This window comes from Cololabis saira, chromosome 16 (assembly GCF_033807715.1).
Source record: "Cololabis saira isolate AMF1-May2022 chromosome 16, fColSai1.1, whole genome shotgun sequence".
Taxonomy (NCBI): domain Eukaryota; kingdom Metazoa; phylum Chordata; class Actinopteri; order Beloniformes; family Belonidae; genus Cololabis; species Cololabis saira.
This window is the reverse complement of record NC_084602.1, coordinates 18,798,511-18,823,411: the sequence shown is the minus strand read 5'-3', so window position 1 is coordinate 18,823,411 and position 24,901 is coordinate 18,798,511. Positions and strand designations below refer to the sequence as shown.

The 24,901-nt window shown below is 40.2% G+C and overlaps 1 protein-coding gene across 6 annotated transcripts in view; it reads right to left on the bottom strand.

Moving 5' to 3' along the window:
• The window catches only part of qkia (QKI, KH domain containing, RNA binding a), a 79,141-nt gene that overhangs the window by 38,956 nt on the left and 15,284 nt on the right, over positions 1 to 24,901 (bottom strand). For all 6 annotated transcript variants that reach the window (XM_061743468.1, XM_061743472.1, XM_061743473.1 and 3 more), the window contains exons 2-3: positions 13,251 to 13,393; positions 2,470 to 2,586 (exon numbers count right to left, since the gene is read on the bottom strand). In XM_061743468.1, coding sequence (XP_061599452.1) covers positions 2,470 to 2,586; positions 13,251 to 13,393 — 260 coding nt within the window. The remainder of the gene's footprint in view (positions 1 to 2,469; positions 2,587 to 13,250; positions 13,394 to 24,901) is intronic.

Sequence of the window (24,901 nt, the reverse complement as noted above, 5' to 3'; positions counted from 1 at the left end):
TCATAACGTCAGAGTCCGGATCGAGTCTGCAATCACGTGATCGGCCCCGATTTCCGATCACGTGATCGGATCGGGACAACTCTAGTAAAAAGCATTAGGGGACCGGAGAAAAATGTACCCTGGAACTAAAGTGCAAAAACAACGATTGACGTTGGACTGTTAATTGCAGCGGGACAATAGCCTATTTGCAGCATCGGACAGAAAGCTTTAAACATCATTATTCCCTTTGCCACTTCATATCTCTGCGAGAAGCTTTTCAGCTGTTGCTTCTCTAAAAACTAAGTACAGATCCCAGCTCAACATTGAGCATGATTTGAGAGTGGCAGTTTCCAGCCTGCAACTCCGTTTTGAAAGGATGTTCAGTGCAAAACAGGCAACACTGCAGCCACTAGTAATGCAGGGAAAGTTCACTTGTTTATGTTTTTGCAAATTAAGTTATGATAGCACAACTGCACTTTTATTTTCTCTTTTTGAACTTTGTGTTATTTGTTGTTTTTGATTGAATATCAAATATGACTGATATACTTGGTGCTAGTAATTTCAATACATTTAAAATAATTTGAAGTAATTCGTCAAGATTTTTGTTGGGGCGACAGGGGCAAGTGGGGCTTGAAAATCCCCACTTGTTCAAAGTGGGGAATGACGAAAAAAGTTTGAGAACCACTGCTTTACAGCATTATGTCACACATCAACAATGAAGAAACTAGCTTGCAGAGCTATGGCTGACATCATGGCACAGCCCGCCAACAGACCGGAGAAAGTAATAACAGAACACAAAACCAAAGCAAGATCAAATAAAGGATAGAAAAAAAAAATCTTACACTTAAATAGTCGTAAAAGCTTTAACTTAACCTTCATCCTGGGCTAAACGTTACTTTGTGCCACTTTAAAAGGTAATACAATTAAGATGAGTATAAGATCACCCTCAACAGGCAAACATTACAATTTGTAACAAAAAACTTAACAGCAGTTTTGTGTATAAAAAAGAAAAAAAAAATATGAATTCAATATTGATTCCCTCCAAATTTTACAGTAGGTAATACAACTAAATCTCCAGAACGAGAATGCAGTGCAAAACCTGATATTTGATATTTTAAAAGTTCCTCAGAATTAAAAAAGCAGGGAAGAGGCGAAAAAAAGAAAATAAAAAGTAAAAAGAAAATCTAGGATTGTCAAAATATAAGCACTACAAGCACACGGTCAGTTGCTCTTGTTTTATTACAGGGTGCCATATTTTGCTCCTTACTTATTTTCTCCCCTCCTTATTTTCAATTGGATTTGCTTTCATAGTCTTGCCATTGTTCTTTATTTTACGCCACCTCTCCTCTCAATATCTGCCGACTCTCTCCCACTGCATAGCTCCAGTGAGCGGCTCCCTGTCAGGCAGTGCAGCCCAAGGGGAGTAACCAGCTGAATTATTGAGAGCATAAAAATGCTGCCACTAATGGATCCTGAATAAACACACTGGCTTAGCTGCTGCCGTGGCATCCTCTGCTGCCACAGGGCATCAAACTGAAAATACTGAAGCTGAGGACGCAGTAACTGGAAGCTAGATCTGTGGCTTTCTCTGAGGCTGAGCCGCAGCAATGACACGTGTGGTCTATCCAAAAGCGTTTGGGTTCTAACAGGCAAATCTTGTAGTGACTGGGATTTATGAATGCAAGTGATGTCTGACAACTAGTGCCAGTGTCCATTATCTTAGCACAGCCCTCTATAAATATCAACCCCTAATCTACATCGTTGAAGATTCAAATGGAGAAATATTAAGAGAATCATTTCATGCAGGATTTCTTGCACAATCTTTTTACTTGGGTAGATTGCTTATTAACTGCCTTTGAAATACAATTGGTAACCTATTCACATGTTTATCTTTTTTATAATCCACAGTGACATCTGCTACTGCAGAGGAGGGTTTCCTTGTCCCCTCTAAACAAAACCTACATCACATGATCAGAAGGAGCAGCTGATGGTCCACATGGTCACAAAATTCAGTAAGTTTTTGCAACATTGGATAACCTTAATAATGTTAATACAGTCAATGAAAAACCAAAAATGGATATGTCGATAGCTTTTTATGTACATGCCACATTAGTTTTTGTATGGCTTCACCCTTCTTAGCTCTGAAGCTTAAAAAGTACACGTTACCCCGGGGCCCCTACATCTTACCACCGTCCTCTGCACTTTCTGACTGCACAGCCTTTTGCAAACAGCACTATCAGATGACAGAATGCAGCCACCAGGCCTCCACTGAGCACATATCTGCTTTTAGTTCTCGTAAGACCATCTATCATAGCAAATTTCACCAGTGTGTAAAATTTCTAGATGCAAATGAGTCATTGTAAAGAGGTGGAGGATAGATAGCTCTACTTTATTTTTTTTTTAAGAAAAGGAATTTAGTTTTATACATGTGTATGCTAAACTTATTATGCATCTGATCATTTTGTATTCTGAATATTTTGATTAGCTTACCTTCTTCTTGTCTCTCATTGAGCTTTTTCCTCGCACCATGATTTTGCATCCCGTTTCTGCTTCCAACTGTTTGGCAGTGAGACCCCGGGGACCAAGAATTCTCCCCACAAAGTTATACTGCAGATAAACAGAGAAAAGAAAACAAGTAAATCTTTGAGTGAACATGTATACATAGATTTGCTTCACACCTAGACGCTAGAGTAGAAAAATAAATATACAGCTCTAGCTCTATATACTAGGCTACGAGATAAGTTGAATATCATATTACTGCTGTTACATCAACAAGCCTCATGAAATGCACATCAACATGCAACAGTTTCTGCCTTTTCAAGACATAGAGAAGTTGATGTTTGCGGGTCATGGTCCTTCCTTTTTTTAACATTTGACTTTGTAAGCACAATAGATGGAAATAAAATAAAAATGTGTAACTAAAAATAGTCCATCGGAGTACAGAGAATTGGCCTGGGTCAAAATAAGGTGGAGAGGGAAAAAAATGGGGTTGAGGGAGTGTTTATGGTTCAGGAGCAGTGAGTAGTGAGGGGAGGGACTATTGATGTAGGTTTATTTATTAAGATCCCGTTTAATTGTCAAGCGGCATTGGAGCTCTGTAACATAAAAAAAATATGATGGAAAATAATCATCTTCATGTAAAGCTAGTGTGCAATGGGAGTTTAAAAAAAGGTTTAAAATAAAATTGAACAATTTTTCAGTCCAAAAAAAAGAAAAGGGGAATATAAAACAAAATGGATAAGATTAAGAGTGAATTATAATGTTTTATTAAAATGTGTTTTTTTTTTTAACTTAAATCGTTTCAATAGTAACTGGTTAAACAAAATACTTTCCTTTACATTATGTGCTTCCTTGTATTACAAGATCTCAATGAGCTATGACACAGCTGCATTAAATCCTTAACCTTCATCTGTTAACACTCCATCACACCAATGCCTCTGCAAAATCCAAAAGGCCATCAGAGAAGTCACTTTTAATTACAGAGGGGATTACAAATTTAACATGTTGGCATATTTCCCCTAAACAATATAAACAAACAAGCAAGGACAATCAGAAACTCCAGGCTGTTGTTTTCCTCCTCTATCAGTGAGCCTGCCTGCCTCCTCAGTCTTTCTCTAACACGAAAGATGCACCCTGTGGCTGGAAGACGCTGGTGTCCCTACGAATAATCAGGCAAGTACATACACAAGCATTACGCATCTTTCTTTGTCACAAGGCAGCTGTCGGTTTGATTAGGTCTAATCAGGGCAACTAGTGTAGAGGCTACATTTTTGGAGTGCGTGTGCCTAGAGTGGGCTGTAAGGACACCTGTCCTCAGAGGTCAGCCACCAAAGAAGTACATGAGCCTCCATCTGACTTGTAGGTAAACACACGAACACACACGCACAGCCTCAAGGAGAGCAGAAGAGAAGGCTGTCTGGCTGCATCACAGCACCCGAGCAAACAAGAGTGAACCCCATGCTCTGAGCTTTCTGGGCTAGTTCCACACAACACACAGACACACACAGCTTCTAACCTGTAAAACTGAAGCTGCAGTGAAAATGTCAAGGGTGTTTTTATGCAGCCTACACTGCCAGCTACTGCAATACCATATTTGGGTGCTTGCAATTATCTGGCACTGAAAGGTTGAAAAATCTGCATTTAAATGTAGGTTTCTGTGCAGAAATGAAACATGGCAGTTCCCACTCACCCAACAGGCTACAAAATCTTCTATCAGTCCAAATCCCATCAGATTTACACACCATGAATACATTAAATACATACAGCAGATGAAATGCATATCAAACTCTACATATCAAATAGATTGGAGGGGAGGAAAAATCTTATCCAACGTAAAGTCTGAGGTAAATCTCCTGGAAAAATCCTGAAATGCTACAGAGAGCATTCAATGCAACTAATGTTACAACAACTGACAGCAGAACAAGTTCACATTCACCATAAATGTTGAAGACAATTGTACTTGACAGAGAGCAGTGGCCTGATAGAAGATCACAGAAAGACGAAGACAAAAGGTTGGCAAGATGCTGCTCTTCAGCCAGAGAACGCAAAACTGACAAACATCTCCTTTTCTAGCACTTAAAGAACTGTTATGAGCAAGAGGACACGCACACTGCCACCACATTCTCTTCAAGCTCCACATGTAGTACTACTGTACTGCATCTATGGGTGCGCTCGAGGATAATGTGTGTATGGGTGTGTGTATGTGTGTGAGCAGCTCAGGCTTGTGTAGGCTGTATATAGACACATCCAAGAGGCATGTGCACTTACTCGCAGCACAGAGCAGGTGCTGCGCCTGGCAAAGAAATCAGTCAGGATTTCAACAGACAGTACAACAACAAGGGAAATGTTTTTTCTACTAACACCTCACCAGCTTATCGAAATGTATCTAAAATAATAACACTGACACAAAACATCCAGCAATTTAGCAGAAAATTAAGAGATCTCAGTAAATGAATACAACCCGACGTTGTTTTAAAGGTCTCATATCATCGTGCAGTCCAATGCTGACATTTTGTCTCTTTACCTAAAACTGTACACTGGCATAATTTATTGCTGCAGAGTTATTACAAAATGATAACTCAGCAAAACAATAACTCAGGCAGCACCCGCTTACACAGAGATGTTACAATAGTAGCTTCTGTTAAAAGTTATCACAATCCTATATTTATGCCATAAAAGCAACAGTAAATGCCTGGATATTTCGGGGTGCATATCCATGGCTTTGCACAGCAAAAGCAAGGAAGATTATCATTACCAATGCCCCAAAACTGTGCACGTTTTTAACTAAAAAAGTCCTACGAGACCATTTGTTTGTTTTGTTCTCCGCTGGACGCTGATTTGTTCTGCTCATCAACATCACCGGAGGAATCGCTAGGGTGGGCAAACTGTTCATAACTCCTCCTTTTTACTCTCAATTTACATTTTTCTCAAAGTTTTCTTGTCAGACGCATACTGTATGCAGGGAAACATAATCCATGTGCAAACACAAAAAGGCAGATATACACACAAAGTTGCAAATAAACAAAGACCCCTTCAGGACCATGGCTTACACTGACATTAAAGGGCCTTTGTTTGGCATCAGTTATCGCTACTCCACAGGCGGGTTATGTTTTCACATCTACGTCCCTGCGAGGGTGTGTTTGTTAGGGTGTGTTTGTGAAACAAAAAACTATGGGGTGAACAAGAGACACCCTCAGCCCCCGGAGCATACCGAAGTATCAGTTTATGCGACAGCGCGGCATTACGTTATTTTATTTTACTTTTGTGTGCGTGTTTGGATCTGTGTGAAAACAACTGGAAGACAACAGTTCCACCAACAATACTCACAGAAGCAGAACCATTGTGCCTTTGACAGCATTTTGTTTGTGGTGGTGGGGAGACAGGAAATGAGATCATGCTGAGGGCTCAAGCTGTGTACGCGGAAGGCTTATCGAGGAGCAGGTTCAGACCAGGGCGAGAATACCAATCAAACATTAGCCAGTCAGACTTATGGAAATAAGAAATAGTCCATTCAGTGCAATGCATCAAAGTGAGGTGGAATCAGGTTAGACCAGACACCATCATCTTCCTCTTACTCTCCATCTAAATATCTGTCCATCTTTCCACTTGCATTGTGAGGTAATGATACTAACCATTTATTACAACACATCTCTGCATTTCCTCATACTTGGATTTATTCTCTCTCAAGTACCAGTTTTCAGAGCCAAACAGTTTTGCAAGTTAGAACACACCCTTTCTACACATCCTCTTTTTGTATCCATTCACAGTTTTTAGAAATTGAGCAGGCTTCTTTTCCTGCTTTGACTTAGTCAGAACACGGGATCTTGCTTTTCCTCTTTTCAGTTGTCTCCACAGCACAAAACCATTTCACTTTGACTACTCTCCATCTCTCTTCCCACCAGCTTGCTCATGACCTTTAAATCACGCATTCATCTTGGGGCTAAGATGTTGCTATCACACTTACATTTTCTCCAGTCAAAACGGGCTGAATGTAAGGAATACAAGTTAAAGATGGGTCTGAAACGTAAAGCCGCCTTTTTTATATACACTTGATTTCCAGGAGGGTTGGATGACATTCGGTAAAAAAGTTAAAATTAAGATTCCAGTGGTGACATTTTCCCCTCCAAGCCAACTTTAAAGCTCTTTTCATAACATTCAGCCTTGAGAGCTTAATTTGTTGCTCAATCTGTGAACTCTGTTCGAGTTTATATTGCAGTTGCAGGCATGGAAGAATAAAGGAGTGGGGACGGAGATGGAATGCCTGGAGATTAATGCTGGCTCTACATGTGTTTGTAAGGAAACATGTACAGATAAATGTTTGTGGACTTTAAGATAAAGGGGCAGTTAGAAAAAAAAAGGGAAAAAAAGGAACAAGCCAAAAATACCCCCCCCCCCCCGGCATTAATTTAAATGTTTGTTTGCTGCCGTTAGTTACAACTGATCTTTGTCGAGGTCGATAAAAATGTTAATAATGATAGCTACTTTATCCACTTGGGGAACAGACAAAATATGACTCAAGCAAGTCAAATGTCACACCTTCTCTTTTAAATTGTATTAATTCCAGTGAAGCAGTGAAGTCACACCATAAAAAGATCATTAGTCATTGTTTAGACACGTCATTTTCGTTAATTCAATTGTTATTTTCCCGGTGAGCTGATAACTACTGAAGGTCAATCATATTTATGCAGATAATAAGAGCACCTTTTGAAAACCTTGAGGATCCATGCTGCTCTTGGTGTTGTATCTCTAGTGGAGTCCTCACTGTTTGACCATTTAAAAACAAAACAGAATCCTTTCCTGCTGTTTTTTTAATAATTAAAATGCATCACTGTTGTATTGGCCACAAAAACCCTATATCTGACATCTAGTATATTATATGCATGCTTCATCTGATACTCCTGACAAGAGCTGACCCTGTTCCATGTGAAGGCTCTGATCCATGTGTGATCAAACTGCTCCCTTTGTCCTTCAATCTCATTTTTCACATCACCTTGCAAAATGCACAGGACGAGGATGTGCAAGGCAACAATCACTTACAGTAGACATATGCGTGTTTCTGTAACTGTTTTACCAACTTATACTGTTGCTGTTCATCAAGTTAACGGACTACGACAAACACAGTTCTCATACTGTAAATTATCATTTAAGTGCTGTCTTATCAAATAGCTAACTATAAAACCATCAGTTCATCAAATTATTGTCATCATGCACGCATGGCTGGATCATTATAGTTATCGAAATCCTCCAGTCTGCCACTGTGAGGTGAGGCGTGTGGCAGACAGTGCCAGAGCTAGTAATGACTTATATGGGGTCAGAAGGATATCAGGAGCTGGCGTTATACGTGATGACACCCTCATGGGAGGACGCTTAATGACTTTCTCTGCGCAGGGAAGCAGCTGTTTTGGCTGGAGAGTTTTACCGCAATGAAACAAAGAAGGCCAGGACATTCTGTCTGAACAAACTACAAGATGGGATTCCCAAAATCTCTTGGCTTAAAGTGATGCAGCTTGTTGCAGTGATGAAAAACCAAACTCTGCAAACTTAAATTTGGTGGACTTAAAAAAAAAAAACAAACAGAGAAAGCCACACTTTGTTTTTACTTATTCTGCTTCAGTACTTTTTCAAATATGTATTAGCACTACTTTGCTTACCTGTCCAGGTTAAATGACTGCACCTTTTTTAAAGCTAACTTTTTCCACGGGTAGAATTAGCACTCCTCAATGGGAATCTTAGGAGTACCTGCACAAAACTGCTGAAATTAGGTTTGCCACGAGACTTTCAGAGTCATGTTGTACTGAGTAAGTTAAATGCTAAATAAGAAGCGCATGTCAGACATTAACATGAACTCAGTATTTTTTGCATCGATCATGCACGACCCCTGACCATGTATACCATTTACTCTGCAGACTTGTGTTGGTTACCACCTTTATAATACTGCAGCAAATACGCTTCTGTTCACTTGTCCACCTGTTCTCACATGGTTACTGCACCACACTGTTTGGAGGCAGCAGTGGACACGTAACTCCCTTAAATCATCTTAAATCCCTTAAATCACATGTGCTTCACTGGGGTGGCTCCAAACTGGTAAGAGGATATAGATTGGTTTCTCTTTACCAGTTGTTCACAGACTTGGATCTAACTGAGGGTCGTGTCACATTGTCAGCAAAGGTTGCTTCCATGTCCTTCTGTGTTTAGTCCCCAGCATTTCTCACAGCCAAGTGACCCAACTGCAACCCACCTGGGCAGCTGCTGGCAAACACAAGTACACGGGGAACAAACTGAAAAAAATGGATACATGTTTGAAAGACATGTCACACGTCCCATCAGAAGGCCCAAGGTTGGCGGAAATGACATGCTGAGCCATCAGTCAGCTGCCTATCAATGAGTGAATGTGTGTGCGTGCGTGGGTGCGTGTCTGTGTATGCGCTTGGAGAAAAGTGGAGTCACAGATAGCATTTAATTGAAAGTTGCAGCTATCAGATAGCCTGGAACTCTGCTGTCAGTCAAGAAGCAGTCATCACGGTGATGCTTCAGAGTTCTGCTTCACCGATGGCATTAAATAATGGCTGAATTGTGAATGACGAGGGGGGGAGGAGAGAGACATTTAGAATAGACCTAATAGCAAAGCTACAGGTGTGCCCGCAAACAACTGCATACTGATGTAGGACACAAACGTAAAAACCAGGTGAGTGACACATTTAAAAGGAATTAAAAAGAAGAAAGAAAATCACACTTGCAAAACAAGTTGTTTTGACAGCATCCACACACACCACCGAATTCAGGAACTAGGACAATCTAAAGCGCTGCTAGTGAAACCGAACAGGGGACACATGGCTGATCTGGCAGACACCCATCGTGGAGGTGGGTGACCTCAATCGAAAGATATGGTAAGTGATAGAGACTCATGTTTTTAAGTCAAAACTAAAAGTGAGAGGGAGAACGGTAAACTGCAAGTGTTACAAAGACTGGATAACAGGAAGAACGATAGATGACTTGACACCAAAGAGGGAAAAAAAAAGTTTTGGACAGTCACATCTCAGTAAGGTGGGCTAGGGCCTAAGAAACAGTTATGAGCTGAGTTTTTTATCAATTGGGAGTTGATATATGAGGCATGGGAGTGAAACTTCCCTTCTCCCTTTAACATTTCTCCCTTTTCAATTCAACATTATTCCCACTTACTCCACTACTAAATTATCCTCATCTTTATCCTCCCTGCAAATATAAAACATATGGAGATACTGTGGGTCACTCTATTCCGAAAACATTTCTTAAACCTAAGAGCCTGGAAAACATTTGCCACTAGGGGTGGGACAATACGGGTAAGTCCCAATTCGATACTTTGGCGATATGTGGCCCAGGATATCGATAATATCACGATATTTTCGATATTCGATATATCGATATATCGATATATCACAATATATGGGACTGAAAAGGAAAAAAATACCTATAAAAAGGAAAACGTCTGTAGTTATGCATTTATTCAATGCTAAAACTTCATACAAGAAAGTGCATTTGTATATTTCCTCACTGTTTCCTAGGCTTGTAAATGTAAACACTGAACAGCTGGACAAATTAAAGTGCATGAACATTAATAACATGTTTTATATAAACCAAGACAGTGCACTGCTTTGTTTCTAATACTGAAAAGCTAGTAAGCAACTTAATTTTGCACAGTACCTCACTGCCTCCTAGGGCTGGGTATCTATTAAAATGTCAAGAATTGATCCGATTCTTAAGATTCAGAATCTATTATCACCATTTTATTCGATTTGATCCGATATTGATGTGGATTAGTGTTATTAAAAAAAATGTTTGCGCTGTTGCCTGAATTATATGACTGTAAAATAACTAGTGAAATAATACTTTCACAAATAATTATTGTGAAATAACTAAGAAATAACTCAAATAGGCTTTTCAATATGCCTTCTTTTCCAATATCCTTTTAGCCTGTCTAATTTATTCTGTCACCACACACACATATTGCCATGAAGCATCAGGCATTTTTCACTTATCATGACAAACTGTATCTGATAACAGAAGAAACCAAACAAGCTATAATAAATATAAATAATATGAACTTCATTGAACTAATATAACATTTTGAAATTTAAGCTGAAATATCCAAAGCACTGAACACTGGTTTTGCACGGGTGGGCGTGTGTCTGTGTGTCCGTGTCGTGAGTAAAGGCTGATTTATGGTTCCGCGTTACACCAACGCAGTAAGGTACGCGGCGACACGCACCGTACTGTACGCGTCGCCGCGTACCCTACGGCGTAGGCTCTGCGTTGGTGTAACGCGAGCCGCTCTCCTCACGTGGAGCGCGAGCGGAGCGGGGTCCGTTTCTTAACGCAGCTGGTTGTCTGTGTGAGCGGACATGAACGCACATGGCAGCTTAAACACCAGTAACTTCCAGCATTAACAGTGCTTCTCAGCCCGCTGTCTGTACGAAGTAACCCGTGGTTCTGTATTTTCTGAGCTGGTTTCTCAGGCGGCCGCTTTGATATGTTTGTTTTGTTCACGAGGGCAGCGGGGGCGGGCGGGGCAGAGCTTGAACAATAGTGCGGTGACAACCGCGTAAACCATTATGTGTGTTGTAATAAAATATCGATATTAGCCGACAGTATATCGATTATTTATTGAAACAGAGAGCACAACAATATATTGAAATATCGATTTTTTTTCCCACCCCTATTTGCCACCCCACAAGCTTAGAATTGGAAAGGGAAGTTTGAGGAGGAATGAGAGCAAGGGCGCAGGGCCGGTTGCATTCCACATGTCTGAAAGATATATGTTTTGTATTTCCTAAAGTGCGCTTTATGACAGCAGTTTAACAGATTTTGCACAGGATCCAGGTTCAGGAGCAATAAGGCTTAAAAAAAGTTATTTCTTTTTGTCCTACGTCTGATTCCTCCAATATCCTCTGTCCGGCATTTACCACTTTCTCTAACAATTTAATGACCCCACTTGGTGAGGGCAATGGCAATAAACATGTGTACTAAAATAAAAATGGGAAAACATCAATTTGAAATGTGTGCAATTCTGTTATGTTTTTATGTGCCTTCTAATGTGTTGGTGTCTCTACAAAGGTCACCAAAGAGTCATCTTTTCCACCAGGGGGGGGACCTAATTAATTCAGTAGCTTTTTTTGACAGCTTGTAAACACCATTCAGAGTTACAGCCATGCTCTGCACAAAGCAGCGTAATACGGTGAGCAAAGAGAGCACAGGGGTCATCTGAGGATGCCACACCTCAAACTCTGTGTTCCTGAGTGTGTGAGATTCATTCCAGTTGTGTCTATACAGTGACGGGTGGCATGGTTATTTTTACATGTCTCACATGATAGGGATAACATAAAACCTAACTGCAAACATACACACATGCACACAACAAAAGCCTGAGACTCTAGGTGTAGTGACTGAAAATGTTTAAGTAGCTTAGTATGTGCAAAAGATGATTCAGTGAGACACAGGATCAGACTTGTTTTAAGACAACCAGACATCGATTAACTCATTCGTCAAATCAGCCAGTTCAAGTCTGATCTCATTACTTTCCCTTATAGAGGAAACAATGTTTCTGTATATCAATATTTCTACATAGAAACATCCAGCAGTTACAGCGAAAAGGCAGTGCCAAGAAAACAAAAACAAAACACAACCATAAAACCTCAAAGGGAAACATTCACAAAATATGAAAGGTGAAAGCCCAGATGTGGTTGATCGATTGAGCCTGAGCTCAGATGCTGCATCTGGTCTGAGGGTGAGCTGGAGCTAAGCTGATTCCAGCCAGTCCGTGCCGTCTTTTATCAATTCTCTCAGGGGGAAAATGCAATCCATGCTTGGCTGAGCCTTTCCCTGCTCTACAGTTTCTCTTATCCTTTGTCACCTCCCTCCATTCATTTCCTCACTGCAAACCGCTGGGATTATGAGGAGAAACGTTGCTCCACAAGACGTGACACAACCGTTCATGTGTAGGTCGAAGGACCGGAATGTGGCTGACTGTGGTCGAAGCCTTACACATGTTGCGTGGTTGTACACACAGAAAACACATGCCCACTTGTCATTCTGCAGACAAGGGCTGTATTGACCCTCCTCCTCTTCACTGTTGGCACCATCCTACACATCTATGTAATAATGCCACCACAATGTCGCATCATTTTCTAACTGCATATAAATGCTTGTCCATCTCAGGAAATCTTAGGTCAAATGTTCTAACAAAAGTAAGTGATAAATCCAAAAGCCTACCATCTACTTCATTTGAATATTAACATCCAGCTAAAATAGAGTTGGCCAGCAGATAACACATGCTGTGTTTACTTTGTAATAAAGAGTAAACTTAAAAAATTATGGAAGCATGATGAGAGCATTAAAGAATGATCACGTACATAAACTATAAACTTATGTATATCGTTTGTGTAAAGAAAATGCTGAACTATTGATAAATGTTATTTCAGTGATGACTCATGCCACATAAAAGACAAATACCCCAAGGCAAGAAAAACAATTGAGTGTGTGCCACGTTTCTGTCCGTGGATAAATGTGGACTGTCTGCATGTCTCTGTGTGTCTAAAGTGTAATGCTGACTCTGTGATACTGTTATAAAAAACAACAAAAAAAACCCTTAACAGATAAGATGATTTCAAAGAACACTGTTAGCTACAGCCCCACATTATGCAAATGTGATGTACTTAAAATTCCCAGAAAGATTCATCAAAATTAATAGCAATGTAATGCAGCTGCTACAATGAGAGGTGAGCAATTCATCTACTTACATCTGGGTACTCTTTCACAGGCACAAACAGTTTTTCCTGGAGGTGAACGATGGGGCCCAGGGGTTCAGGCAGCTCCAGCGGGTGTCTTTCCACAAGGCCATTCACTGAATCGCTGTACATATCTTTACGCACTCTGTTGATCTCTGAAACAAACAAACAGACGGGGGGAAAAAAATTAATAAAGCGTACTTTAGGTTTAGTGGGAGATAAATCACTGACTTGATTTTGCCTTTCGCGCAATGACTTCATGTACCATATCAGTTTCTGAGAGGCAGAAAAAAAAAATCTTTAAAACTTGTTCACTGCATTGGGTTTTCTTTGTCAGATAAAGAGTCCAGTAGTCAAAGTTGTCTGTGTAAAAATGGGCCATTAACTAATGTTTCACACTAAAACGGTTCATCTGTGTTTGTGTGCAAGACTTTAACAAAAGTTAAAAGCTGCTTTGATAATGGGTTAAGTTACCTGGGCTAGCTTCTGAGAAAAGGACCAAACAATTGCTAAGCCTGCATACATGCTGCATTCACAGCTGATCCTTCTGTTTGACAGACCGCCACCAAATCACATTTACCCCACTTTCTCTTGTGAAGCTCTTACAATTTTCACACCACATGAATGCTGGGTAGTGTGGGCAGAGGAAAAAAATCAGTCACTCATACCACCAAAGCTGCATATGTATGAAAGCGTCACAGTTGGATGAAGAATTCAAGCAGCAGTTCTGACAATAACCATTATAAGCCACCACACTCAGGTTCTTTTGCTTCCTGTTACTGTAAAATTATAGCACGACTGTCCTGAAAGGGGATAGAGAGTTTGATCAACTAAGAGAGGTATAGAGAATAAAAAGGGGGTGGGACTGACTGATGAGTGTTGTGAGGTTACAGAATTTGCTGGACTTTAAATAACAGGCAAACCTGTCGAGTAGGTCACAGAGAAAAGCTGGTCTGCAGCTGACAAGACCAGCTGAAGATACTGGGCTGAGCCTCCTGACTTGTTTGTGTCATTCCAGAGTAATTCCTCCCTAACCCCGGTGACCTCAGTGCTCAGAGGTCGATAGATACTCCCGGTGCTTCCCAAAGAGGAATCCATCCTCATTCTGTTATCTAACGCAGAGAACACATGACATCAGCCCAAACTGCTTCAGCAGCCAGGCCACATCTTGGATTTGATTATGAAGACATGACAGAGAGGCTTGGCAGTGACACGTCGTACAGGGAGGAGGTCAGGAAAATCTCACACGTACTGAAATACTGGAAAGAACTACATAGTTAAAGCTTAACACTTGGTTTGTCTTTCAAACAAACAATTGGAAGCTGCATAAAACAAAACACTGGTTGGGTAAAATTGTAAATAATTACTTCTCCGTTAAAAGCTTAGAGCAAAACGAAATACAGAGATACTTTAAAAACTCAGTCCAATGCATCTAAGAACATTTATTGTTCAGATCTGAAGACGAAAAAAAAAAAAAAGGACAAAAAAACACATTCAGATTTGCAACAAGCTGCAGCAATCCTTCCTCCTGATTTCTATTTCCTTGAGCTGAAATGCCACATTAACATACGGGGGCTGAGCTGGGCCATCAATAGAGACGCGCAGCATTTGACAACCTCTAATTTCAGTGTAGCAACTCTCTTCTGAAGTCTTGCATTCACCTAAAAATTACCCCCTGCCTTATACGAACGACAAAATCATTTATGCATCTGTCCACCCCAGCAGAAACGGCTGATGAGTGTGGGTGTACGTGTGCGTGTCTGTGCAACACTATAGGAGCATTTCAACAGATGGCTCTCGGAACGTAAATGGCCTGATTCTTTTTCAAAGAATTAAAAGACTATTTTAGCCCTGGGTGTTTCTCGTTTCCACTGAGCTCTAAAGCACAGTGTAAATTAAACAAATTCAGTTCAAGTGTGTGACTCTTCACTGATTTTGCTCGTTGTAGTTTCGGGGCTCCGGCACTAGTCAAAGGTCTACAAAGCAATCACCTCAGGAAAAACGCTTCAGTTGTATTAACACAAAATCTTTTAATGCCACACGCTGTAAACCCCACCGCTGAACGTTGTCACAATAGTGTGGCCTCTATCCGGGGGTCATTTTTTGGGTTTAAATGTCAGTGGTGGAAATTAAACTGAAGACTTGGAGTTCTTCGCAAAGTTTCGGAAATAAGGGGTCCAGCGATTGAAATGCAGCTTCTGTTGTCGGGGGGTTTCAAATTTATACTTGTGAGGAAATGACAAACAACCGAAACGAAAAGACAATGAACTAGTTAGAGATGCATTGCTTGTTAAAAGGAGCACTTTCCTTGATTATTAGATGGCAAAAACAATCTAAGGCCACGTTTACACGTAGCCGGGTATTTACAAAAACGGATATTTTCCCCTCTACGTTTTCAAAAAAATCCTCGTTTACACGGACCCGCATGAAAACGCTCTTAACGTCATGCCAGCCAATCAGAATCCTGGAAAAACATCAACAAATGACACGTGTGTAACTTCCAGTTAAGGGCTGATTTATGGTTCCGCGTTACATTAACGCAGAGCATACGGCGTAGGGTACGCAGCGACGCGCACGTACCTTGCGCGTCGGCGCGTACTCTACGCCGTCGATTTAACGCGGAACCATAATTCAGGCTTCATGCTGCTGGCTGACGCGCTCACAGGCTTGAATGAGCAGGAGGCTGGACGGGGGGGGGGGGGGGGGGGAGTTACTTTTAAGTGTGACTTTAGAATATTAAACAGGTAAAATACAAGAAAATATTGACGGTGGCCAAACTAATTGTAAACACAGGTCGCACACATGACGCTGGTGAGTTTCTGGTGCATAATGTGACGTTCTGAAGCTTAAATCTCCGTTTTCCTCCGTTTAGACGCAAACGGGAAAACTGAGTTTTTGAAAATCTCTACTTTGGCCGGAGTTTTCAGAAATGATCGTTTTTGGTGACTTTGACCTCCGTTTCCGTGTAAACGGACGGCCAAAACGCATGAAAACGCCTCCGTTTTTGTAAATACCCGGCTACGTGTAAACGGGGCCTAAAGCTACAGTTTCAGAGCCCACCACCCCCCCTCAGCCATTATCAATCATAGGGAAGCAACACTTCTTGTCGGAGCTGTTGCTTCACCTGTAATGTACCAGTGCATAATAATGCATATGCAGACAGAATTTTAAGAAAGTCTGTTGAGCCTTTTACCAAGACATCTTCTCAGAGGGAAAATATAAGAGTTATAACCACAAATCTGAGCAAGAAGAGTGCAGTTGTATTTCTCTTGACTCATGCTCTGTTTTAGAATTAAAAACACCTCTAATTTTATCCCTGTCCCTTTTTTCCTCAATTTATAACCTTTAAAGTCAAATCTGAAGAAAATTATAGAGAAAAAAGAAAATGTTAGACAATGCATATCCATCAGCACTTTGTCAAGTGAATAAAATGACCTCTTGTGATTTCCTCTGTGAACTTAAGCCACGAGGAGACAAGTACCCAGAGGCAGGAGTATGTCCTTACCGTACCTGTCATTATTTGTCCCAAAAACAGGAGAAAAAAAAAACACTGCTACACAAATACCCGTTACCAAATAAGTATATAATGCTGCAGCCTTGTTAACTTTCAACATCAACATATGATGCCAAACTTTCAGCACAGAGGGAAACAGAAGGAAAACAAGAGGGCAGGGTAAAATGAAAAGCACTGGACAGGTCCAGAAGGAGATCCTGTAATCAGGTTTAAGACAGCTGAGCATCATTCAGGAAGACATGCTCCGTAAGAAAATGGGAGCAGGTCTATAAAGAGGCCAAAAATAGACAGGTTCCATAACTGCTTTGTCCTCACCACGTAACTCGAAGTAAAAATGTCCTCTGACCATCTAGAGCACTTCTGTAAGTGCGTAAAACAAAGAAAAATAAAGAAAAAAAACAAAGTACTGCAATGAAATGCTGAGCAATTGCAATGATCAGCTTTGCTTGTAGAAAACTACATTGAATGCCGGTGACGCCTGGTATCAGTTTGATAATATATGGCACTTGAACAGATTTAAGACTAATCTTAAACAGTATATAAGTATTATAAGTTTTCAAAATTGTTCTGTTTTTAGTAATTGATTCTGCATGTGTGATTCATGATAGGGAGAGAATGTCTAAGAAGATGACGTTTAAATAGAAAGATGAGGTAAATATAGAAATAATCTGATGCAACTACAGCAAATCAGACACACACCTCAATGTGCCGGTGGTTAAGTGAAACTAAACTCAGAGGAGGAACAAGCTTTTTCACTTTAAAACTCTCCACATGAGCAATCACAAAGTCTAGTTACCCGTTGCAAGCAAAAGAATTGGGGTGTTTAATGCATCCCTACGACTGATTCACAGCACAGACGACTTTATCCAAGATGACACTCCACCTCAACAGTTTAGGGGGTTGGCAGGCAATGCCTATGAAAGATGGGTTGTTCTTCTAAAGCGGAGCGCACAAGCATACTGTACACAGATGGAGTGACTGAGCCATGAAAACGTATGCATTTCTGGGTCTTATCGTCAACTCGCAGCTTGTCTGTTACACACACCCACCACCCGCCACCTCCCTTTCTGCGAGGGAAAAAAAAGAAGAAAAAAAACTTTTCTAAAAAGGTGAAGTATTATTCTCTCTTTTCAAATCTTTGATTTAAAACAAGAACTTAGCTGCACACTTCTTTGATGCTCATGCATAAACTATTCCTGTGATGGTAATGAATAGGCTGTGCCATCAGCAGATATGAAAGCCAAGCCTACAGTTTTCTACATGAAAAACAAACTGCTTTGCCTTTGAAATATTATGTCTTGAAATGTTTTACTGGTGAACACTAAGATTAGTTAACTATAATGCAGAAAGTATACATGGTCAATAATTTACTTGACGTTTTTTAACACATGTCAGATTCTAAACTAAGAATGATGCAGTGGATTAGAGATGAAACTGTTACTGAGTTAATAGCTGGAATTGGCAGATTTTCAGTGGATGGCGACTGGAAAATCATGTTGAGTTCAATTGTACTTACAGGGAAACAGGCAAAGGAAATGATATTCAAAATTAGAAAAAAATAAAAAATAAAAAATAAAATATTTGAAAAATATTCAAATTAGAATCAGCAGATTTGAGCTTTACAACAATTTGAAATTGGAGTTTGACAAGAAAATTTCAAGTGGTGTATAAATGACATTTGGGGGGCAGCATTATTTTTTTACCCATTTAAAAATAATAACGTGAAGCTGATGTGATCCTGAGTGTCGTTTATCCTGCTGTTTCCCACCCCTTTACCTCAGGGCACACTGTTTTTTAGATGTTTTAGATGTTGCTTTGCTCTAACACACCTGAGTAACGCAGAGTAACATCTAAAACCCCTGAGGAAGAGGGTTAGGAAACACTGGTCTGTCCTATAAGAAGGCTAACCCTCTTCTGCCTATTCAGATTTAGGGCTGCAAGGATCATCAGTGACAAAATTCTAAAAATCTCAATGCAATATTTTTAGCATTGACGCATCTTTTCAAGACAGTCGTTATAAGGAGGCATGTGGAAGGCACAATAGAAATAATCAACTAACCAAAAGAAAAATAAATCAATGTATTAGTTGAGTACTGAAATAAGCATTAGTTTCAGTCCTACTTGGTATTATCCAGCCATTTGAGCAAATACAGTAGTTTCCTTTGGCAAATTTTCACTTATCGCTTCCCTTGCTAACCTGAAATATGAAAAGGCAACATTGTGCACATAAAAAATGACAAATGTAATTCTATAGGATAAAGCACACAAGGCTGAAGAACACAATTAACTTTGGCTGAACCTCTGACAAAAGCCAGAGGTGAGGTTCCTGTCGCTCATGCTTACAAACGACTTACTTCAAAAAGGGATCACTCCACAGCCAAATAGATGATACAGAGAGAGACGAGTATTTAAATTTTACACTCATTACACTCATTGTTAATGTTCTCATAATGTTTCTTAAATGTTTAATTCAAAATAATATTGAAGGGAATATTTTGCTTTAACTTTACAGTGAGTGATCCACACAGTTGCTTAACCCTGACATGATGTAGATAAAAGCACAGACCCTTGCAGGCGGAGAGGTCTAAATAGCTCCAGAAAAAAATGAAAGCGTATTTTGCAGCCGGAGGGAGAAATTTATGTCGTGTGTCAGGGATTTTTGTAAGGCAGGCTGGGAAGAAAGCTCCAGCGTCAGGTCTTTAAGTAGATGGGCCACTAAATAAAGGACTGACATAACAAGGCTGTTGGATTCTCTCCTGCCTGAGCCAGGTTATAGAAGAAAAAAGAAACATTATGTGATACAGAAAATAAATAAATATTCACACACATGCATAAAAAGCAAGCCAAGAAACAGGGGAGTAAACTCTTTCATCCCAACTGGCAATGGGAAATGCTTTCTACACTTGGAAAAAAAACGCTTACGCACAGTAACAGAATGTGTCTGAAGCATGCGCTGTGGTTGGACAACTGCAAAAACATAGAAACGCTGGGCTCAAGTGTACACAGGCATTTTAATATCCGAGCCAACTACCTCCATGAAAACAGCACGCTCTGGTGTCTGATCATCAATACCAAGCTGCAGCTGCCTTAAAAGAAAACAAAAAAGAAAAAAAAAAAAACACCCGCGGATAGCTCACATGGCATTCAAGCTATAGCCCTACGGTCCACTGGACTTTGTGCCCCGACGCAAACATTGGCATACACAGTACATATATGAACAAAAACGCAACATTAAAACACCTACACGTACATGAGCTAATGAGCCTGTGTGTTTTGTAGGCAAGCCTCCCCTGAGAGTGAACCCACAGAAATAACTCCACGCGGAAGGAGGAGGAAAACTGCTGCAGAGAAAAATCTGCTAAACAAATACAGCAGGAAACAAGGAGGAAATAGTGCTACACCGGTCCTCCAGCTTGCCTTAGTGGCCACTGCTTCATATTTGCTCTCCAGACAAACAGAGCATTATTTGATTACACATACCCGAATCAACTCTTACCATATTATTTATTTTTTTTTTATTATGAGTAAGAAAAGGGGGCTGCAAAATGAGCATGTTAAGATTACAGTGAATTTGGATCAGTATTATTACAACAAATATTTCTACATTGTTTACTGAAGTCAAGGTTGGTTTAATTTAGGACTCCCTCAGAGATACTTTGTGTAAATGTTTTAATCAAAACCTTTAAAACCAACAAATATTGACAAAACACTAAAGTCAGTTGTCTTTTGTGTCAAACACTGTACTCTACATCTCTCATCTTTTCATAGCCATATCTGAAAGATAAAGTTATAGTTTGCACCACTTCTATTCTTGGTGAGGAATATGTTTGCTAAAACAGGAACATGTAGGTGTGGGGACGGCCAAGAAATGCAATCAGCAAAGCCATTTATCATAATCGGTGGCAAGTGCAATGTTTTCTAGAGCTGTCAGCGTGACTGTATGCAGCACGAAGAAGAAGTGCCACGCTGAACGTAGCTTTCTGTGGCTGCTGGCAGGAATGGGGACAATTGTGCTCAAAAAAAAAAAAATGTCATAGCATGTTAGTTTGGTGATTAAACAAAGTAAACAGACGATACAGACAAGATGAGGACAACCAAAGAAAAGGCAGAGATGAAGGGAAGCAAAAGAGACGCAGCAATGAAGACAGAATGAAGATAAAATACATTAAATACACTATGCAAATGTTTCAGACTCTGTATCTGTTTAGATTCTTATAGATCATGTAATACAATATCACCCAATGATACAGGGACATGAAAACAGGGCTCTGCAACAAATGTTAAGGGTCAGAAATACAAGTAGTTGAGGACAACTGTGGGAACACCTCCAAGGTGATTTAAAAATGTGTACCAGTAATCTGCAAAGGGGTTTTTGGATGAGACTAATTTGTAAACTGCACTTTGTGCCAACAAGACGTTCTTCTTTAGTCTTTTTAGATTTTATACCATGCGAAAGATTTCTGTAGTCAGGAAACGAAAACATAAAAGTTTTCCTTTTAAAATCACATTTTACCTACTTTTACTTAATTGCAAGAGCCAAGACAAAAACCTGGTCTCATGTACACGGCTATACTATTCCAACCCTCAGCACAAAAGTAGAAATGACTGCTTCAGACAGTTTCTGCAGAGCTATTAGTATCTCAGTCTAAAATTAGAAAAAGGGATCATCTCGTTTGATGATGTGGAACTGCTTTATGGGGCTGTCTGGCGGTGGGGGGCAGGCTGGCAGCTCAATGAGCCATAGGAGTGCCAGCTTTGTGCACTCAGTGGGGTCTGCCACAGAATGAGGTGAAAGTGCCAGGAAGGGCTGGCTCAATATCAGATCATAATGGTTTACGCTTAATGGCTGCCGCAAGGGACAAAGTTTGCTACCCTGTGTGTGTGTGTGTGTGTGTGTGTGTGTGTGTGTGTGTGTGTGTGTGTGTGTGTGTGTGTGTGTGTGTGTGTGTGTGGTGGTGGTAGGAACTTTTAAAAAGGGTGAAACTTCTGGATGCACATTCTCATATTTACACTTGAGGGAGACCCAAATAAGCAAGATGGAGGAATATTTCTTTCACACAAATCACACACTATTTTCTTATGGAAAGTAAAAAGGGACGAGCAGTTGAAAGAGAGCTAAGGCTCCTTTCTCAGAGAAAGTTTCATTATATTGTTAACTCTTGCAGCAGTTCATTTGTTCTGTAGTACTACGTCCTTTCTTCTCTGTTCATTATGTAAAGTAGCCCAATGCACTAGTTCAGCTGAAAGCACACAAATGCATCCTTGAGCTTCTTCAAAATATAGGAAGGAAAACCTTATTTTTACTGCTGTTGTAGCACCTGAGAGGGCGCCATAAGTAGAATTAAATTGAAAGCTAAAGGAATAGTGATTTAATAGCCTGATTTTAGGAGACACCTTCTGAGCTGAAAACTGTTTTCTAAATGTGAGAGAATATACACAAGTTTATAAAAAAGAAAAAAAAAGTTTGATGTTAAGATTCTTTTTTTTAAGTTGTATTTGCAAACATCGCCTTGACCGTGTGTACTGGTGATGTATAATGTTAAAGAGGAAGTGCCAGCATCCAAAGGGTTCATCATTTCTAATGGTTACCTGGAGATGCAACATCTTAATCCAGATAAATTTGTTGTACTCTTAAAAATAACCATTCACAAATTCTAAACACTCAACAATGCAGGGAGGACTCAGTAATACGAACCACAGGATACATGCTATGAGTTCAACGAGATGTGAGCGTGTGAGATAAGGAAAGTTAACAATAGCAGGATGCAGAGCCAGGAAGCATGCCTATGGGGTGTCAAGTATGAGAATGGGTTGAGAAGTGGAACCATCATTGGTCAGGTTTTACAATACTGCTGCCCTGGAACTTGCCTATAAAAGTGGTATCTTTCCCCAAGTAACTGAAGAATATTAGTATTTATTTGTCCGTCGCTTCCCTTGTTCATATTAGAAAATAATACCATAATCTAAAGATGTGGAAAAAGTCAAGGAAAAGTCAAAAATTAAAATATAGATCATTAGGGTATTTAGAAATACTTACAACCTTTCAATTCTTAAATACTGTACTTGTGTGGGTACTGTGTAAGTGTGTTCACACACATCTGTTCCACAGGGTCATACAACAATGCCAGGAAATGTCCAGCTGTCAGAGGGGGAAACAACAAAGGAAGAGGATGGAAAGAAAGGCTCTGACTGTCAATGTGAACAGAGAAGATAACATGCACTGCACTTCCTGCTCCAACCTCTGCCACGAAGGATACTACAATGAACAGAAATGCCGGGTTACAAGGAGGAGGTGAACAATCTGTAGAAATGCATCGCTTGCAGTTTTGAAAAGCCCAATCTGCCCATTCATATTCTGGCTGATTGTGATCATCTAAGAATTGTAACCATACACAAATAAATAAAATAATTGTATCTATATTTCTTATTTTAAATCAACCACATATCAGTACAAATTGTTCTATTGTAACTTCAAGAGTTATTTCATTTTCTTCAACAGTGCAATAGGTGTTAAATTAGATTTGTATCTCAGTTTATACAACAGACTTTTAACCTCTGTGTTACACTGACCTTAAAAAATAAAAATGCATGAAACTGTTTTTTAAAAGAAATAATTGTGCCATCTTTATCTTCCCTTCCAGTCAAACAGCTAGATGCCAGAGTTAATACTTGAGAATATTAAGAGGTTGCTGATAAATCTGATAACCCACTCACATATTTATATTGTTTACTGTTCAGATATAGTAAAATCTACTACTGTAGAGTTGTATGCCATTCAGTCCTGTGCTCCTCTAACGCTTTTACTATACGCACACAGTACATCACCCAGTCTCCCCTTAAAGCCACCCCCCCACCCAACTTTCTGTGTTTCAGACTGCTCAACGAGTCGGAAATAGGAAATATCATGAAGCTCTTTAGGTAGATTCTGATTTGCAGAAGTCCAGAATAAATCCTGGTGGGCTGAAAGTGTAGCAGGGCTGATTTCCTTAAGTCCTTTCAAACATTATGTATCCAGTGTTTCCCCTACCATTATATAGGCCTGGCGGGGCCGCCAGGCCAACCAGACCCCCCGCCAGGCCTAAAAAAAAAAAAATCAATGATCATTTACGTTTAGGAGCCTCTGCGCAGCGCTGTTCTGCAACGGGAGTCAACCTGCTTCGTTGCCTAGTAACGCTGCTGAGAGCGCTGGCATATTATTATATATAATGGGATGTATAGAGTTTGTAGCTAGCCAAAAAATAAAGAAAAAATATCGCGGGCGAAAGACAACATGATATAAAGAAATGTTTCTGCCAGGTCCGTGTGTTTGTGTTTGCATGAGACGCTGCAGGGAAGCATGAAGGAAAAAACAGCCCGACGACGCACGAGGCGTCCGCAGGGTCCTAGCGCCAGCCATGTATGAGCGTCTAGGCTGATTTATGGTTCTGCTCTGTTATAACCAAACGGGAAACAAAATCTTCTACAATGTTTAAATTATTTATAACTGATCTAATCTCAATTGTGAATAGGGATGTTTTGTCACATATGCCGTCAGCACAAGCAGCCCGTTAAAAGAGGACCATCCTAGAGGGTTTTCATAGAGATCCCTCTGAAATATCTAGAAAAGATGTGCTCAATGCTCATATGGGATCAGACCTTTCTGGCCCATGACACTTTGGTTAAAGGTTAGATTAAATCTTATTATTTCATTGAAGTGATATCATTCAGCAATATAGGCCTACAATGATTTTGAATGTAAAACTTTGTTATATTGCTACATGTCCAATACGCCGTCCCACGCGCCTCGTCTGTTTAGGATTTTTTCGGTGGGTACCACCGGGCCTGAAAAAAATTCTAGGGGAAACACTGGTATCCATTGCTCCATCAGCCCCAATGGGATCCACTGACCTGGCAAACAAACGCTCCATACCATTTGGTGACAGCAGTGCAACACTTCCACCATCCACCAATAGAATAAACCACAAATATAAAAAAGGAGAATGTCTACAGGAGCTTAAGGACAGGGGCCACACCAACTCCCAGCTGCTTTTTGAGGCCACTCTAAAGTACACGACCCGAGGCAGGGACTTGCCTTAGCACCGTACAAATTCCTGAAAATTCTTGGTGTTGAGACAGAGACGAGCGCCGAGGGCCACCACCCTGTAAAACT